The sequence below is a fragment of the Castor canadensis genome, chromosome 18, assembly GCF_047511655.1.
Source record: "Castor canadensis chromosome 18, mCasCan1.hap1v2, whole genome shotgun sequence".
NCBI lineage: Eukaryota > Metazoa > Chordata > Mammalia > Rodentia > Castoridae > Castor > Castor canadensis.
Window position 1 is genome coordinate 47,192,301 of NC_133403.1, and position 19,082 is coordinate 47,211,382.

Below are 19,082 nucleotides of genomic sequence, written 5' to 3' on the forward strand. Positions count from 1 at the left end.
GTACAGAAAATTATAAAGACACTGTATGAGTTCCAATTCCCCTGTGTTGATAATTAGATAGTTCAGATCACAACTGGAAATGACCGCCCAGACTCAAGGCTCCCTTGGATTAGAGCTGGATGCAAAGATGTGTTACCACCACACACTCATCAGAAATTCTGATGAGTCCCCCTAGCCCCTTTAGCATGGAACAGGAGATAAACTTCTTTAAAGGCCAGAAGTAGTATAAGTGACTTCCCAGGAAGCTCCCTCTTAGACAGGAAAATTGACAACTAACCCTAGGCACAAAGACTCTATAAATTTTTATAGGGTCTACAGTTTCATTTTTACCTCTTAGAGAGGGTGAGGCAGAGGAAGTGAATGTTCCCATCTCTCAGACACAGCACCCCTCTCTTCCCAGCTGCAGAAAACACATCTATACTGGACAGTCTGTTGCTTTCCAGGGATGGTAGAATGAAGAGACCCTGTGCCGTTTTCACTGATGCTCAGAGTCTGAGCCCAGCCAAATCCCTTGTGACTCAAGTTTGCTCACCCCTTGCGGTTACTCTTCTGGTGGAGCCACCAGATTGACTAGTAGGCAATAAAGTATATATTATGAGTAGTAAAGAACTAGTAAATCTGCACAGAGCCTGTCTCCATTACAATGGGAGCATGTGGCAGCTCCACACTGACCCAACACACAGGAGAAAAACAAACACAGCTTGTTTATTAGGATCAAAAAAGAGAACGTTCTCCCACAAATACAGAGTGCTGCCTCTCAGTTTCTATCAAGAGCAAGACAACAGTTGAAAATCGTATTCCTGAGAAGAAGCAAAAAAGTTACCAGTTTGCAAACATAACAGGTGAGTTCAACAAAAGATAAAAAACTTTTTTTTTAACAAAAAGCAAAATTTCAAGTATTATTCCAGATGACATGGCAAACCTAATGTAGCAGGGAGCAAAACCCCTGCCTCTCCAGGAGTCCTGTAGGGGTCTCAGCAGGGGGGACCTGATCTAGAGGGACTGGAGGGTTTAGGGAAGAGCCCCACCCGGCTCTTCAGCAGGACCACACCAGCCCTGCCCAGAGACCCAGAAACTCCACTGACACACTTCAGCAAGGAGCTGCAAGCTTACGTCCACATCCACAGTTAGCAGTTTTGGACATTTGATAATTTGACTTTTTTTAATAAACAGAAACATATGCTCATTCTTTCAAATATCATACCATTCCCAATTTTAGTCAATTTGTAAATTATAAATTATATTATTTGTGCTACAGTTTGTGATATTTAAATCTTATTAGAAGACAAGCACCAAACCTATTAAAATAAAAAATATATAAAAGGCTGTGGTTTTCCCGACAGCAGGATATTCTGTACATCCTGTAGGCTGTAAACTTATGCTCCCTTTGCTTAAACAGAATGCTTTTCATAAAATTTCCCCTTCCTCCCATGAATCTTTTCCTGAAAAAGAGATTTCCGGTTTAACTGCAGTAATGGTAAGGGTACAAAAGCACAAACCTGCAGTCAACGCCCCTGCAGGAGAGGACAGTTGTCTGATAGGCAAAAGGCCATCAGTTGGCCAATCTACTACCTACACTCACCAGGGATGGCTATGGCTGCCAGGCTGCCCTGGGGGGAGTCTCACACTGAGATGCCACAAAACAACAACAACAAAAAAACCACACCATAGTATCCAGCCAGAGACCCCAGAACCACTTAGGGGGAAGAACTGTAAAAATGCCCTTAAAGTGTTTGTATGAAGTATTTTCAAAAACATGGTGTCGTTGCCTCCAATGCTCCGCAGCCGTCTACATGTCTCCCCTGATGCTCAGTTCTTAAATCTTGTCTGTTCACAGATGTGATTGAATTTCCTGCAGGGAGAAAATGCTCAAATTACACAAGAGAGCATCAAGAGACATATTCAAACAAAGGGACTGTGAAATCCACACTGGATTAACCACATGAGGATACATGTGCACCCCAGCATATTTTTAGTAATATTAAAAAAAATGACCCCCAAAGGTGGCTTTCTTACAGAAGAGAATAAGGACTGCCTCCTCAGTGTGCCTGTGGTCTTGTTACCTGACAGTGGAAACATGCTGAGGCAGGTGACAGTGACACCTTCCCTCCCAAGTCATGGGCAAGAGTGGGGACATCCATGGAAGAAAGCAGAATGTGCCTTTGCTACATGTATCCATGCTGTTATGAAGAAAGTGCTAACCCTAAAATGCGTGTCAGGTGTGCTCTGAAGGCTGTCAGACAAGGGATAAAAATGACTCCAGACACAAACACATAGGGGAAGACAGAAGTGGATATTTGCATATAAACATTTCAGGAGATGAGGTAATAAAAGAGGAAAAATTCTAAATGAAGATGCTACTTTACATACTGCATGACTTTAAAGAAGCATAATTACTAGTGTATTGTTGGGGTTTTTTTTTTTTTTTTTTTTTTTTTTTTTTGCAAACCCAGGGTCTCAGATTCTACCACTGAGCCACACCCCCTAGTCCTCAAATTGTTATGTATTGCACAGACAATTAGGCACTATTGTTGCCTTCCTGAGCCCTGAGCTTCCAGGACCTGTAGCTGACCCAAGTGTCCCCCAGCCTCACTCACATCGCGTGGTGAGCCTTCACCTGAGTGCGGCAGTTTCGGCCCCAATAGCAATCAGGACGGGATGTTACAGCCACTAGAAAAGAGGAAAGTGTATATCTATATTAGACATTATCACACACACCTACACAGTAACCGAATTTAACTGGAGACATGAAGAAATGCTCACTGAACACAAAGCATCTTGTTGCTCTTTATGACCAGTTTCCTTAGACCATGCCAGAATTTCAGGAAAATAAAACAAATTTAACTGAAAACCATATCTAGGAAATGAAATTACTCCAATGGTCTATCTGACATCTTTATGTATGTATATTTGCTTTAGAAACCCATGTTGCCTTGACCAGCAGTGACAGCCAGTATAGAGGCAAATGGCCTGTGTGCTGGTCCTCTCCCTGGCTGGTGTGACTTCTGCTAAGAAAATTTCACAGAGGTTCAAATGGAGCATGTGTTAGAAGCAGGTAGAGAAGCCACTCCAGACAAAATTGGAGTCCGTGGGCTCCTTACCTGGTAACTCAGAAGCAGGAATGTTCTGCCGATACTGATAGGTCAGCTCTCGGAAGCTACGCAGGCCACAGCAGTAACACAGCACGGTGTTTCCAGTGATTCTATAATCTGGAGGGAACAGAGCCTCATGTAGACACAGCCACTTATCAGGCAATGTCATTTTCTAGACAGTAGAATAGATACAGCACTTTAAACTAGTGGGAAGTTAACATATCGATCCAAAAATGAGGTAGAGACAATGGGCCATACATTTGGAAACAGCAAATCCAATTTCTTTATTTTCTTTTTTGGTGGTCTGCTGGGGTTTGAACTTAGGACCTCATGCTTGCTAGACAGATGCTCTACCACTTGAGCCACTCTCCACCAGCCCTTTTTTGTGCTGGGTATTTTCAAGATAGAATCTCATGAACTATTTGCCTAGGCTAGTTTTGAATTGTGATCCTCCTGATCTCTGCCTCCTGTGTAGCTAGGATTATAGGTGTGAGCCACCGGCACCTCACTCCCATTTATTTTCTTATAGTAAAATAATTCCACATAGACTAGAAAATGTAAATACTATTTTAAGAAGAAAATTGGAACAAATATTTTCTCTTGAGGTTTTTTTTTTCCTTTTTTGAGGTATTGAACTCAAGGCTTCATGCTTGCTAGGTAAGCACTCTATCACTGGAGCCACATTCCCAGCCCTTTTGCCTTTGTTTTTAGTTTATTTTTCAGATAGGGTCTTGTATTTTAGCCCAGGCTGACCTCTGACTGTGACCCTCCTACCTCCACCTTCCAAGTAGTTGGGATTACAGGTATGAACACTTTGGCTTGTTTCTGAGCAAGGGTCTGGATAACTTTTGCCCAGGCTGGCCTTGAACCTCAATCCTCCTATATCTACCTCCTGAGTAGCTAAGATATAGGAATACATCACCCTGCCTGAGCCTTTTGAGCTGCTTTTAAGTACAATTTGAGTATTCCTTATCTGAAATGCTTGGGATCAGAAGTTTTGGATTATAGATTTTTTTCAGATTTTGGGACATCTCATATACATGATATATCTTAGGGATAGGATTCAAGTCTAAACATGAAATTCTTTCATGTTTCATACACATCTCAAACACACAGCATGAGGGTGTTTTATATAGTATTTTCAGAGTGTCTGTTTTTATGAGGACCCTTCACAGGAGGTCAGGGGTAGAGTTTTCTTCTTGTGGTATCATGTCAGTTGTAGTCAAAAGTTTGGGATTTTGGAGCATTTCAGATTTCAGATTTGGGATGCTAAACCTGTATGTTACAAAAACCAAATAAATCTGATCACCTGACATTTAACCTTCAAAATTGAAAGACAACAAACAACTGTGAAATATGAACTATATAGCAGAAACATATCTGCAACACAAATGAGAGTATTATACACTTAATTAACAAGATATTGTGTAAATGCACACCCACACTCCAAAAGAACAAGATCACAGGCAAGCAAATGCCATATAAATGTAGAAAGATCTTCAACTTGCTTATAATAAAACATGGGCCAATACAATTGTGATGTCACTGTTGGCCTCTCCCATGCACAAGACTTAATGGCAAATTCGGAGCTAACAGGCCAGGAATGTTCACCTCAACTCTGAGGCTCTAGGGGAAGCCTGCCCAGCTTTGATAAGAACAGTGTGTTTGTGTGACAAAGGCTCAGCTGTGTGTACCACTGCCCTAAAAATCCCATTTATTTATTCTGAGAGAAATTTCCAAATGTACAATGCTACATGCTCAATAGTTGTGTTAAAATAGTAGAAAACTGGGAATAATTCAAATATATTTTAGTAATTAATTACCTAAGTAAATTATATTTTAGAACACTACATAATAATAAAAAAAATCAAGGTAGGGCTGGGGATGTAGCTCAGTAGTTAAGTATCTGCTTAGCATGCACAAGGCCTCAGGTTTAATCTCCAGCACCATAAAAAAATAAATAACTCAAAGTTTAGATCTTTTTGTACTATTTAGCTTTTCATTATTGTGACCAAAGTACCTGACATGAGTATTTTGAGGGAGGATTTATTTTGGCTCATGATTTCAGAGCATTCAGTCCATGGCTACTTCGCTCCATGCACTTAAACAGAACATCACAGTGGTGGGAACTTATGGCAGAGAAGGTTCTCAACTCATGGTGCATAAGAAGCACGGACAGACATGAACCAGGGACCAGGTGGAACCTTCAAAGACCTGCCCCTGATGACCTACTTCCTTCAGCTAGGCCCTACCTCCTAATGTTTCCACAACATCCCAAAATAGTGCCACCAGCTGGGGGCTAAGCATTTAAATACAGGAGCCTATGGAGTACATTTCATATTTCACCCACAACACCTATCTTATCAGAAAAAAGTGTCTAATACCTTGCTAAGTGAAAACCAAAGACAAACAGCACACACAGGAAGGTATCATTTGTGAAGTTATCCACAAAAATGCATGTGTACATGGAAGGGCATGGTAAAGTGGTCATAAAACACCATCAGAGCATGTTTTTATTTTTATGTATTCATTTATGTTGTTTCAGTACTAGGGATGGAACCCAGGGTACTACACATGCTAGGCAAGGCTCTGCCATTGAAATACACCACCATCCCCATGTGTTTTAGGGGATGGGGATTTCCAGTGATTTACTTTATCCTTTATACATCCCAAGATCACTTATGTTTTCTTTGTGAGCCATATCACAAAAATAAGAAGCCATTATAAAGCAAAAGTGTTCAGAGCAGCCTGATGTAAGTGGCAGCCATGGTGAACACCAAGAGTGACAGGCAAGACATGCATTAGAGCATGTCCAGGAGACAGAAACAGCTCAAAGGAATTTGGACTTGAAAGTTCAACCTTGTCAAGTCTTCCTCCAATGTTAATGTCTTAGGAAAAAATTGCTTGTTAATATTTCTGCAGCCTCCCTGGGTAGTAAAAGTCATACTGCACAGGTACTCCTGGGAGAGGGTACAAACCTCCTAAGTCATAACACACCAAATAAAAGACAATCAAGAGTCGGGAAAACCAGCCTAGGACCTCAATGCCAGCGAGTGGTGAAGTCTCCCTAACTCATGCTTCTGCCTTCCCCTATAGGGAGAGAGGGTGCTGTAACATGTCATGCAGGTTCAAACCCAATTTTAGAATAACTCAAAAGTATCAAGATCTTTCTCTCTGCCAGGGAGGGTGGAGATCAAAGTCATAAGTGTAGGAAAGCAGATGGGTAATACTACCTAGATATGTCCTGCCAGGTTTTTGCTGTTTTGCAGGAGGAAAAGGCAGCCTTAAAAACTCATAACTGTTCTACAAAGGCCAAGGCCAGAGAAATAAAGCTTACCAGACAGTAGGAACACTCCCCGCTGAAGAGCCATGAGACTCTCTGTCAGCATGTTTTTCCATGTCAGACCCCTGGTTGCCAGGTAATTCTATGATGGGTAAAAAAGGGTAATAAGAAGAAATACTACCTTAGGGGTAGAAATACTAAAATGACAAGAGAGGAAAAACTTCACAAAAGGCCTCTGAAGGTGGCTGAAACCAGAGCACAGCCACTCATGAGCAGCATTTACACAGGGCCAGCAAGTGAGCCCGGGTCAACATATCCCTGCAAAGTTCACAAGCTTTGTTGAGAACCTCTCTGAGCCTTCAGAAGGAGAGCTGGCCTTTGAACCTGAGATGAACATCACCATTCTCTGAAAAATTCTGCAAATGCACTCATAGCACAGGCACACATGAAACACAAAACCTTGCTGGAATCTCCATAGTCCCCATGACAAGAAAACTGAGGGCCTGGCATCTGCTCTCTATGCTGTTCAAAAACATAGAGCTGCTAGCTCCTTTTGCATAAACCTATAAAAAAAGTGCCCCATGGACATAAAAGCAGGGTGTGATGCTGCTGGGCCAAGCTTGCCTAGTGGTATGTCCATTTAAATGGAAGGTTCCGCTATTATGTGCTATCAGTGGTGCTGGACACAAACCAGAGGGAGGCAAAGGGGCACATTAAGCATGTTATAATTATAAGAGTTGAGCTAGCATCTCAAATGCTGAGAAAAGGAAACAGAGAGAAGGGCCAGCAATTCCAAGAATCTCTGTGAGCTTGTGGGAACTGATTTCTATGGATTGATGATGTGATGGAAAAAAAGGAAATCCCTATTTTTGAAATATGGGGGAAAACAGATATACATGAATGGGATACAAAGAACTAATTACCTATACTGGTCAGAAAATGAGGAGTCCTAACACACCTACAAAAGTTGTAGGGACACCTCCTGGTTTTCACCAGAACTCCAGGGTTGGAGGGAAGGCAGTACCTTCAATATATCCAACTTGACCCCAGGGAGAGAAGGAAGGTGGTACTGTTGTAGGTACTTAGAAACTGCATAATTGCTTGTGTGTGTGTGTGTGTGTGTGTGTGTGTGTGTGTGTGTGTGTGTGTGTGTGTGTGCGCGCGCACGTGCGCGCGCGCACGCGTGTGCTTGCTGGGAGGGTGCTCTACTACTTGAGCCACATCCCAGCCCTGAAACTGCTTTTGCTTAAAAAAAAAAAGTACTGACTCCTCATTTGAGCCTACAAATTAACTAAAAGCAGGATAAAAACCTGGTTTACCTGCCTTCATTTTACAACTGTCTCCTTTGTCTTAAAACTCTAAGTCACACTCTTAACTCTGCATGTAGGCATGTTAATTACTCAAGGAGTGTCTGTCTAAAACTGATGATATCTAAACCATCTCATCCCCCTTTATGGAAGAAGGTACAAGAAACAAAGTTTTCTGACCCTGTCAAGTTCTTCCATTTCAACATTCCTGCTGCTCCCCCATCAGCAAGAAGTAGTTCCTGAAGAAAATAACTTTCAGCATTTAACACCTCCACAGAAATGGAATGACAACTTGTGAGTACCTGAAGGATGCTGCTGGTCACTGGCTTAACTCCATTTTGTCCCATTCTGGCTCTATTTTTTTTCCTCTTTAACATTTTTCCCCCTGCAGTCATCTTGGATTCCAGAATGACAGGACTGATCTATGAACATCTTGTGACAAAGGTCAAATCTACTCCCTAGGCAGCAATGACTTTTTTTTTTTTTTTTTTTTAGTGGGATTGGGGTTTGAACTCAGGGCTTTGCATTTGCGAAGTGGGTGCTCTACTGCTTGAGCCACACCTCCCAGTCCACTTTCCTCTGGTTATTTTGGAGATAGAGTCTCATGAACTATTTGTCCAGGCTGGACTCAAACCATGATCCTATCTCAGCCTCCCAAGTAGCTAGGATAACAGGTGTGAGCCACCAGCATCAGGCATAGCAATGACTTTTGTATGGTGACAAGGCCCCACCTGACCAATTCTGAGAAAATGATCAACCAGGCTACAGTCTTACCAAGACAGATTAACATGCTTCTTGCCCCTTCCCTATATAACATGTCAGTACCCCAAAACAGACTTGAAGTCACTGAGTCCCTTTATCTATTCTTCCTGACATGGCCACATTGATTCTATCTCCTTCTTCTGCCCCTTCACCACTACTTGTCTGTTCAAGTTGGTGGATTGGGACAGGTGGCCAAGCCTCATATGTTGGGACTCCTGGTTTTTTTCCTTAAAACTCTGGTAATAAACTTCAGGACATCAGATTCAACTCCAGGGTGAGAGGTACCTTTAGAATATCCGACTCGTAGTTATTGTTGTTTAGCACTCCATCAAGACATTTGTCCCCCAGGTTGAGCTCTGCCAGAGGAAAGGGAAGAACATCATGTTTATACAGATGACACCATATCCAAGTATTGTTTGCCTGACAGGATAACCAAATTTCTTTTCTTTATAGATGTAGAAAGAAAAAGAAAGTTCCATCATAAAAAGAAAATCACATCATAAAGTGTGATTTTAAATAGAGAACAGATAAGAAATGATTCTATCCCACTCTTTTTTTCTTTTTTGGCAACAGGGTTTCGCTATGTATGCCAGGCTGGCCTTGAACTCACTATTGTAACCCTAAATGGCCTTAAACTCAAAATTCTCCTGCCTCCACCTTCCAAGTGCTGGGATTACAACTTTGGTGTTTTGGGGTGCATAAATAATGTCTCCTGTATTGGAAATTAGTATTTCCCCAAATTGTTTTGAGGAAAAAGTGAATTTGAGAGTTCCCAAGTGATAAACCTCTGCAGTTTAGCAGAAAAAGGTAGGTAATCACTTGGTGACTACCAATGGCCTCCCCCATTTCCCTGCACATGGTAGACCACATTCAGTGCCACTACCACCTGTCCTCAAGTTTACCAGGAGAATAAAGAAAGATCAAAGAAACTGAGGGCTGAAGAGCTAACATTACCACAGAATGGGGCCAGGCAGCCAAAGCAGCCGGTCCGGGTACAGCCCCAGTATAGATGGCAGAAGGGCTGTAGGCACACTGCACCTGCGGATGGAGGACAACTGGTCAGTTGGGCCCTAAGAGCTGCACCTGGTCTCACGTGTAACAAAATTCAGCACCAGATTCAGGATCTCTACTCTATTCTAAATCACCCTTTACTAGGAGTTTTCATGGAATGGAGAGAAAGAGGCAACATCCCAGCTGAGATCTAATGTAAAAATGTGACTTAATTGTGACAAAGAGTTGTGGCCTTAAAAAGTGTCAGACCCATGGATCACATCTCCCCCAGCACCCAAAGAGCCTGATGCGCAGCCTTTCAGCTCTGAGTATATGACATACTTGCAGTAATGGCACATTCACACTCTGTAGATGGTTTTTTCTACCTAACACAAGTATTTCTTCACAATGTTACCTTGGTTCCCTAAGTAGACATAATTTTTCAATGTTTAATATTCTATACAATGCACTTCCCTGGAATGCATTAAGTCTGTCATCATTTCTTAAATGTCTCTACATGTAAAAAAAAATTGAAACAGCTATTAAATAAATGAAGAGCTCTGGTTTTTTTTTGTTTTTTTGGTGGTACTGGGGCTTGAACTCAGGGCCTACACCTTGAGCCACTCTACCAGCCCTTTTTTGTGAGGGGGTTTTTCAAGATAGGGTCTCATGAACTATTTGCCCAGGCTGGCTTCAAACCACAATCCTCCTGATCTCTGCCTCCTGAGTAGCTAGGATTATAGGAGTGAGCCACCAGCACCCAGCTGAGCTCCATTTTTGTTGTTAGTTTGTTTTGCAGTGCTGGGATCACACCCAGGGCCTCACAAATGCTAGGCAAGTGCTCTGCTACTGAGTTACATCCCCACACCCAAGGGTTCTTTTTTAATGTAAAAACTGTAAATCAAAGATACTTCATTAGATTTGTAAGTGAGACATTATACGGTGACTGTGATACCGATGTAGGGATGGATATAGATTCAGACTCTAGAAAGAAAACCACACACACACACAGAAATTTGGTCTAAATAGAGTGGCATTTTCAATTGGTGGGAAAAGACAGACTGCTCAATATGGTCATACAGGATCAACTGACTGGGAAAAAAAAAGAAGCACTGCATTTTTGCTTCATATCCCACACAAAGTAAACACCATTTGAAACCTGAGTTGTGGAGAACACACAGGAAAGTCCTCCTGTGGGAGGACGCACCTCAGGTGGATGGGCTTACTCACACTGCTGAGGGGCGACATGAGGGTCCTGCTCACGCTCGGCTCTCCGGTCAGGCATGGGCTGGAAACAGCAAGTGCATATGGCATGGCTTCCTTGGAGAGGGCATACGTAATCCTGAGATGCTGAAACATGTGCATTCAGGCCAGAACATGTCAGGACACCAAGCAGAAAAACACAAACAAGATTTACATCTAGAGAAGCAACTGAGAAGTATAGGGGGAAAGAGCCAGGCCCTAAGATAGGACTAGAAGAAATTCAGGCCCTAAGAGAGGACTAGAAGATATTCAGTTCTAAAGAGTCAAATGATATTCTACCATTTAAACCAAAGGAGTTTAAGTACACTGAAAAATAACCAAGAATTAGGGTCTGGGGGTATGGCTCAGTGGCAAAGCGCTTGCCTTGCATGCACAAGGACCCAGGTTCCAGCTCCAGCACTACAAAAAAAAATTTGTCTTTGGTTCAGTGGTTGTAGCAAGATTTCAAAGATCAGTTGACGGCTTTCTACTATTTCCTACAAAGGGAGGACAGGCCCATAAAGTACATATTGTAAAACAATAAAACAAATTACATATTTAATTCCTGCTGAGGCAAGAGAATATCTGTATCTTCCAAAAAACAAATGATAGGCATGGTGGGCAGGAATGACTGATCTAATCTGGCACTAGTAACTCTATGACCATGTGGCACACTCCCTGGACACTCACCGTCCACACAGGAAAGACCATAGGAGGCCACCTTGCTGACCATCAGAACATAGCTGCTAAGGGTCCCTGAACACCTATGGGGTCTCAGGCTCTATCTGTGCATAACATACATTCTACATGTGTGGTCCTACTGTTTTTCTGATGGCCCCAAATGGAGGTACTAGTGGGTCCCCACTGTGCAAAGAAAGGCGCTTGTCAAGTGGCAAAGTCAAACCCTGGCCATGGCCGAGTATCACCCCTTTGGCCAAGCACTGCCTTGCTGTCCCAGCAAGATAGTCAAGAAAATGGCTCTGAGTGACAATCCCAGGTCAATAGCCTTGTGATATGCTCAGGCCAACCAGTGGCGGCTAAGAGCACAGGGCCCCTAAAGACATCTTCTGTTTGGCAGCAACTAGAGCAGACAGGGCCAAGAAGTGCAATGACATGTGCCCCTGGCCATCTTTCCATTTCTTTTTTCTCTGTTTGGTGCTTGTGATGGAACCCAGGACCTCACACATGATAAGAATGCCCTCTACTATTGAGCTACACCTCCAGTCCCTCCCTTGCTTTTCTTGAATGGTATCTAGGGGCACACCTGTTGGAAACAGGCAACTGACATGAGAGTCTTTAGAGCAACTATGTGGACACTTGAGACAGCCTCTGGGAACTTAGCAACACTGCTGGAGGGAAGCCAGTCTCTTATTTGAGACACGGATGTGCTATCATCATGCTGATTTTTTGCATACTCCACTGGCTGATACAAGCTGCCGAGAAGCAGTGTGCTGGTGAGGGACCCAGTGATGAAAACAGGACTATTAATTAGAAGGTGCATCCAAAAAGGGAAACCCACAAATTAAAAAGTATTTACCCAATTTTTTTAGCTAATTTGTACTTGGTGGCACTGGGGTTTGAACTCAGGGCCTCATACTTGGTAGGCAGGCACTCTACTACTTGAGCTACTCCACCAGCATTTTTTTGTGTTGGGTATTTTCGAGATTAGGTCTCACAAACTATTTGCCTGGAATTAGCTTCGAACCACAACTCTCCTGATCTCTGTCTCCTGAGTAGCTAGGATTATAGGCATGAGCCACAGTTACCCTGGCTTCTTAACACTGATTTTTGTTTTGAATTTTATTTTGTTTTGTTTTGTTTTCCTGTGTAGCCCAGGCTGACCTTAAACTCTTAATTCTCCTGCATCTGCATGTCAAATGCTAGGATTACAGGCATGCACCATTATGACTAGTCTGTCACTGATTATGACAAGAAGAGGCTACAAGAGGTAGGGGGCCACAAAGACAGGGAACTGAAGGTTAGGAGAGGTACCAAGGAGGAAACACAGAAAACAGGAAACCAGAAAAATGCAAGTCACAACAAGGACTTGACACAATGGATGGCACATGATTAGATACCGCTGTCTCACCCGTTGGGAAGCTGGCAGACGTCGATGGTGCATCTCCCCCAAGGGCCTGAGGGGCCCCTAGCTCGCTGTCAGGTGCAGGGCAGGGAAGGGGCTGCACTGCTTGTCTTCTGTACTCAGGACATTGTCTGCACACGATGTATGGCTGACTGCAGAAAGAACACACAACAGAACTGGAGCCATGGAGGAGCAGATGCCAGGCAGCACAAGTCAAGGCCATACAACACTACCTCCAGCTGTCTCCTGTTGCTGGACCTTGACCCTTTATGCCTCATCTCTACCCCTGTTCAGCTTCTTTGCCACCTTGGTGTGTGTGAAGGGGAAGAGCGTGTCCCTTTTTCTTGCCCAGCTCCTGCTGTTGGAAAGGGCATCACCCAGAACCATCCAGAACAGGAGAATTAAGATGAGGACATGTGCCACTACCACACATTGGTTTCTCTGTGCTCAGCCACTTTCCTGCTCCATTCCTCATACCACATGTTTCAGCACACTTTCCCCCTGGGGCCACTCAATCCCTACTTGGCAAGACATGTACTCACAGGCTCTAAGGCTGAGTGGAAACCCGGGTTCAAACAAGAAACTACAAGGGTACTGCTGAATCACCTAGTCACATGCATGTTCTCCCCGTGTTACAATGTAACAATATGTAATGATCGAAAGACACTCTCTCCTCTGGTAACTTCCCAACTGACCAGCAAGAGCCCTGTACTACTTATCCTCATGGCCCATCACTGCCCTAAAGTTATTTCTTTATTGTACTTCACCTGTAGTTTCAGAAAAAAAGTGACTGTAATGAAAAAGAGGACTGCAATGAAAGAATCCACAGAAAAAAGTACATGAGACTCATCTCAGATAACCTTTCTAAGCCTGACTCCAATGGCAGGAAGAGGGAAGAAAGGGTACCAAATGACCAGAGAAAGACAAAACACAATGAAGAGATGCACAATCTCATCCATAAGGAAAATCACAAATGGAAAGGACACTTCTATTAAACTGGCAAAGAGAATCTTCATGTGTACCTCATAGAGTAGCATTAACGTGATATTTCCTACATACAACTGGGTAACACAGAAGGGAGAGGAGGAGAGGGGAGAGAGGAGAGGAGAAAGGGAAAAGTGAAGGGGAAGTGAAAGGAGAGGAAAGGAAAAGAGAGAGAAGCCAGGTGTGATGGCGCAAGCCTATAATCCCAGCACTCAGGAGGCTAAGGCAGGAGGATCATGAATTTGAGGTCAGTGTGGGCTATATAATGAGTTCAAGACCAACCTAGGCTACATAGCAAAACTCAGCCTCAAAAATCCATAAAGAAAAGAAGAAATAAAACATTAACACTGCTAAAGCACCTGCCTAGCAAGCATGAGGCCCTGAATTTAAACCCCAGTACCACAAAAAAAAAAAAAAAAACTGAAACAAGCAAACAAACAAAAAAACACTAACACTAAAGTGATTTTTCACCTAAAAAACTAGATACCATTTGTTGCCCTCAACGCAGAGAAACTAAAGCAGATACTTTAAAGCAACTGAGGCCAATAGGAGAAGGGGACCAGGAACTAGAGAAAAGGTTAGATCAAGAAGAATTAACCTAGAAGGTAACACACATGCACATGAAATCAATGTGAGTCAACTCCCTGTATAGCTATCCTTATCTCAACCAGCAAAAACCCTTGTTCCTTCCTATTATTGCTTATACTCTTCTTCAACAAAATTAGAGATAAGGGCAAAATAGTTTCTGCCGGGTAGCGAGGGGGTGAGGGGAAGAGGCAAGGGGTGGAAGGGTAAGGGAGGTGGTGGGGGAAGGGGGGGAGAAATGACCCAAAAATTGTATGCACAGATGAATAAAAAAAAAAAGTAAGTGATTTTTGGTTTGATTTCCTTTTTGCTTCATTGTCACTGCTAAATTTTATAAAAAAAGAAAGAAAGATAATAAACTGGGTATAGTGGCATATGCTTACAATCTCAGTTCCTTGAAGGTACAGATTGGGAAGATCAAGGTTCAAGGTCAACCTGGGCAAAAGTTAGCAAGAGCCCATCTCAATCAACAAGCCAGACTTGGTGGTGCACATCTGTGATCCCATCTACACAGGAGGCATGGGTAGGGGGATTGAGGTCTGAGGCCAGCCCCAGGCAAAAATGAATCTGAAAAATAACTAAAGCAAAAAAGGGCAAGGGGGAGTGGCTCAAGTGGCAGAGTGCCTACCTAGCAAGTACAAGACCCTGAGTTTAAACTCTAGTACTTCCAAAAAAGAAAGAAAAGAAAAGAGTTGGGGTTTTTATTTATTGTTTTCTTACTGTCTTTTTTTTTTTGGGGGGGGTAGGGAAGGGTGCTGGGGATTAAACCCAGGCCCTTGCACATGCTAGGCAAGTACTTTACCACCAAGCCAAACTCCCAGCCCTGTTAAATATCAAGGTCTTGGTCCAAATTCAGACCTGACCTTCAGAGTTAGGAAGCATCAACATATCATCAGATAAATTAAGTTCTCTGAGGGTTCTCTCAGCCAGGGGACTGTGCCTCTCCTGTGATACTACCCTAAAAAATAACACTGCCATTTCTGGGAGGGCTTATGGTCACTAAACTACAGGGATTAAGTGTGCTTATGTGGGGAAAAGACAACACATTAATGATGATCCTTTGTTGTAACCACAATGCCAAGACTAAGCAAATGAATGATGTGTAGGAGGGTCCAGAACCTATCACAACTGACTGAGGCTCATACCCTGCTTGCTGCTGCTCTAAGCTTAGTCTACCAGTGCCAGTATCAGAAAATAATCTCAAACCATTCAGAAATCTGGCTGGTAAAGCCCCATACTGTGCACCCCACAGAAAACTCAAACTACTGTTGAACTCTAGCCTCTAGTCCCCACTGAGCCAGCCACAGGATTTACCTGATGTCTGAGGATTCACTGTCAACATCTGACAGCTCCAGCAGGTCCTCTGAACTCCCCTCTTCATCAGAAAAAGACCTCCTGACTTTGGGCTGCAGCATGTCTTGAGTGATTTTATTTCTGGCATCCATATTTCTCACATCTTCTTCACTGCGACTCTTGTCTAGATGCAAAAGACACAGGAACATTCAACATCACAAAGACAGAGAGACACCTAGACTGTTCTGAGCAGAGCTCACAGTCCCAGCCCCTAAAAAGGGAAAGGTCTGGGAGGTTTAAGCACTTGCCTGGGTGCTGAATAAGGTATGCTTCTACAAGGTTGTTCAGGATGTGGTTTTTACAGATCCGCTCCACTGGACAACGGCAGGTGGGGCACAAGGATGAGCGCTCCATCCAGCCCGAGTAGCAAGCTGCACAGAACGTGTGCATGCAGGGCTGCAAACTGGAAGAAAAGCATGTCTCCAGACAGAATACTCCAAAGATTTGCCACTGTGACCTTTGGACAAGGTCTGCAGCAGGCCCACCCAGAAGAAAGTCAAGCTGGATCCAACCAATTGGGCCCACCATGAGGCCATCCATCATCCAACTTCAAAATACTTCAGCTAAGTCTTGGTTGATAAAAAGAAACTAGAGACCATGCAGCCTCTATTTTCAGGAAGATCAGAAGAGAGCAGATAGTGACTTCAGGAACATCAATACCAAATGCTTTGGGATGGAAAGCTGGGTAGGCTCTACCTCTTAAAAAAGCAAAGAGAAAGCTCCTAAAGATAATCCTGAGATATTCAATCTGTGACAAGTACTATGTCTCTGTAACTAGGAAGTGTTTAAAACTTGGTATAGTTCATTTGATCTGTCTGCAAGGTAAAGAACAGATTTGCTGGGATACCAATGACCCATGCTACTCAAAATGAGGGCTGCCCAAATCTTGTGGATTCTATGACCTCAGTCTCCAGGCATCCTTGTTGACTCCACATGTGAAATGAAAACGGCAACCTGAGAAGATCTGTGGCCAAAAAGGATCCAGATGTTGTTTCACTCATGGCCTCCTCCTCCCACTGATCAAGAGTCACAGGTGCCCAGTGCGCCCATGAGCCAAGCTGGGTGTGAGGCAGCATACCTAACGCAGTCATGCAGCAGGTCCTGGCAGATGATGCAGGTGAGTGTCTCCTCCATCTTGTCTGGCTTCACAGAGGCAGCTCTGACATCCTCACGAATGGTTTGGGTGTTTCTGCACTGGTCTGTAACCAACAACTGCAGGTTCAGTTTGAGCTCCCCATCTACAAGAGAAAGAGAGATGAGTTCCTGGACTGAGGGTGTGGCTCTAGCAATACAATGCTTGCCTAGCAAGCTCAAGGCCCTGAGTTCAATCCCTAGTACCACCAAGAGATAATGGAGAGGAAGAAAAGGAGGGGGAGGAGGAAGGAGAGGAGGAGGGAGGGGAGAGGGGAGAGAGGGGAGGAGAAGAGAGGAGAGAAGAGAGGGGAGGGGAGGAGAGGAGATATCTGCTTTGACAGATATCTCTTTGACTGTCACAACCAAGTAGGAACCAATGTACAATCCCTTTGTTTTACAACACCTTAACCGATAAACACACACAGAAAATTATCAGGCCTCTACCGTCCATCAGAAGCAGAGGACAAACAACCCTTGTCATATGTTTGCATTTATAAAGGCTATTTTTGGGAGGGGGCTACTGGGTCTGAATTCAGGGCCTTGCGGAACTTAATCCACAACCCCGGCCCTTTTTCCTTTCACTTATTTTTTTCAGGTAGTGCTTTTTGCCCACGCTGGCCTTGGAATGCGATCTCCCTACCTATGCCTCCTACATAGTTGGAATTACAGTTATACACCAACATGTCCACCTTTTTGTTGAGATGGGGGTCTCTCTAACTTTTTGCCCAGGTTGGCCTCAAATCACAATCCTCCTAATCTCTGCCTCCTGAGTAGCTGGGATTACAGATATGAGCCACCACACCTGGCCCTTTATAAACACTATTTTTAAGAGGGAAGGTATGTTTTAGAAGAACAGTTGCTGAATTAAAAAAGACATTCAGGATGTATGGACAAGCGATAAAGGCAAGCCTGGCATGGTGACATGTTTCTGTGGTCACACCTACATAAGAAGTTGAGGCAGAACCAGCCTGGAAAACACAGCAAGGCCCCATCTTAAAGCAGAGAGATTAAGCAGTGTTTATGCAAATGTCATTTTTTGTTTAAAGAAATAAAAAAAACATGACTCCACACAGGAATGTGCTGGAAATTGGAAACTCTAAGATAGCACTGGAAGCTTTTTCTCTTTGTGTGTTTTTATTTTTCTATTTACATATGTGCTATTCATCCTGGATCAGTTTTTATTTACAATTAAAGAAATACTTGCACATAATTTAAGAAATTATATAGAATAAAATAATCACAGTCATCCTGTGCCCCTGCCTCTCCTCACCTCTACTTCCCTCTTGTGAAAAAACCACTTTTGTGTCTTTCTGCTGTCTCTTTGGGTATTTATCTCCACATTATTTGAATTGTAATGCTACATTTGATTTACCTCTTTTATTTTATTTTTTTTGTAGCACTAGAATCAAACTCAGGGTTTTACACCCTGAGTAGAGTGCTAAAGCTAGGCGAATGCTCTACCGCTGATCTATGTCCCCAACCCAGATTTATCAATTTTAGACATCTTCTGACATCTATTAATACAGAAAAGGGTTTTGATCCCTCGTCCCAATATTATTTAGCACAATTTCTGGTTGTAGACATCATTATGCTTATGTAAATATTCACCAAAATTAAATTTTCTGCCTCAAGAAATTTTTCCTTTTGGCTGCAGTTAGAAATGCCTTATTCTTTCTGTGTAACTGTTGCTGATTTACTGCATGCCCTCCTCAAGCCAATCAATTCAATTTTCCACCAATGTTTAGACAATCCAGTTTCTTCCCCTAGGACCTCCTTCCTAGAATTCTTTTATCACATTGTAATCACATCTAACTCCACAGCTAGCTGTGGCTGCTGCACCAGCATCATCGCACCACCATATTCCCAAATACTTTTTATAATCTTTTAAACTCTGGCTTTTATCATTTTGTGTGTGTGTGTGCTGGGGACTGACCTCAGGGCCTCATGCTTGCTAGGCAAGCAGTCTTCGCTAGCGGCGTGGCTCAAGTAGAAGAGCACCTGCGTAGGAAGCATGAAGTCCGAGTTCAAACCCCAATACCACCAAAAAAAAAAAAAAAATTCACTATTCCACTGAACTAAATCCCCAACTCCTAAACTTTGGCTTTTACCATACAGATTTTTTTCTTTAAATCAGCTTCAATATGAAGATTCAAATTATCACTTAAAGATAACATATATTTTTAGAAATTACTGTGACATTAAGACAGAGGACTTTGGCATCAATTCTGCAACTTAGAATGCAGTTTCCAGACCAGGAGCATAGCCTG

The 19,082-nt window shown here is 43.0% G+C and overlaps 1 protein-coding gene across 7 annotated transcripts in view; it reads right to left on the reverse strand.

The window, feature by feature from the left end:
- Positions 1 to 687: 687 nt before the first annotated feature.
- Chfr (checkpoint with forkhead and ring finger domains) overlaps positions 688 to 19,082 on the reverse strand; it is a 36,157-nt gene continuing 17,762 nt past the window's right edge. For 3 of the 7 annotated variants that reach the window (XM_020163508.2, XM_020163514.2, XM_074060888.1), the window contains 11 exons: positions 16,760 to 16,919; positions 15,930 to 16,084; positions 15,643 to 15,805; positions 12,766 to 12,911; positions 10,665 to 10,784; positions 9,399 to 9,482; positions 8,730 to 8,800; positions 6,430 to 6,517; positions 3,102 to 3,209; positions 2,598 to 2,670; positions 688 to 1,852 (listed from right to left, as the gene is read on the reverse strand). In XM_020163508.2, the coding sequence (XP_020019097.1) occupies positions 1,810 to 1,852; positions 2,598 to 2,670; positions 3,102 to 3,209; positions 6,430 to 6,517; positions 8,730 to 8,800; positions 9,399 to 9,482; positions 10,665 to 10,784; positions 12,766 to 12,911; positions 15,643 to 15,805; positions 15,930 to 16,084; positions 16,760 to 16,919 (1,211 nt within the window). In that variant the 3' untranslated portion in view covers positions 688 to 1,809. The remainder of the gene's footprint in view (positions 1,853 to 2,597; positions 2,671 to 3,101; positions 3,210 to 6,429; positions 6,518 to 8,729; positions 8,801 to 9,398; positions 9,483 to 10,664; positions 10,785 to 12,765; positions 12,912 to 15,642; positions 15,806 to 15,929; positions 16,085 to 16,759; positions 16,920 to 19,082) is intronic. The other 4 variants (XM_020163510.2, XM_020163509.2, XR_012443500.1 and 1 more) reach the window with 4 other exon arrangements.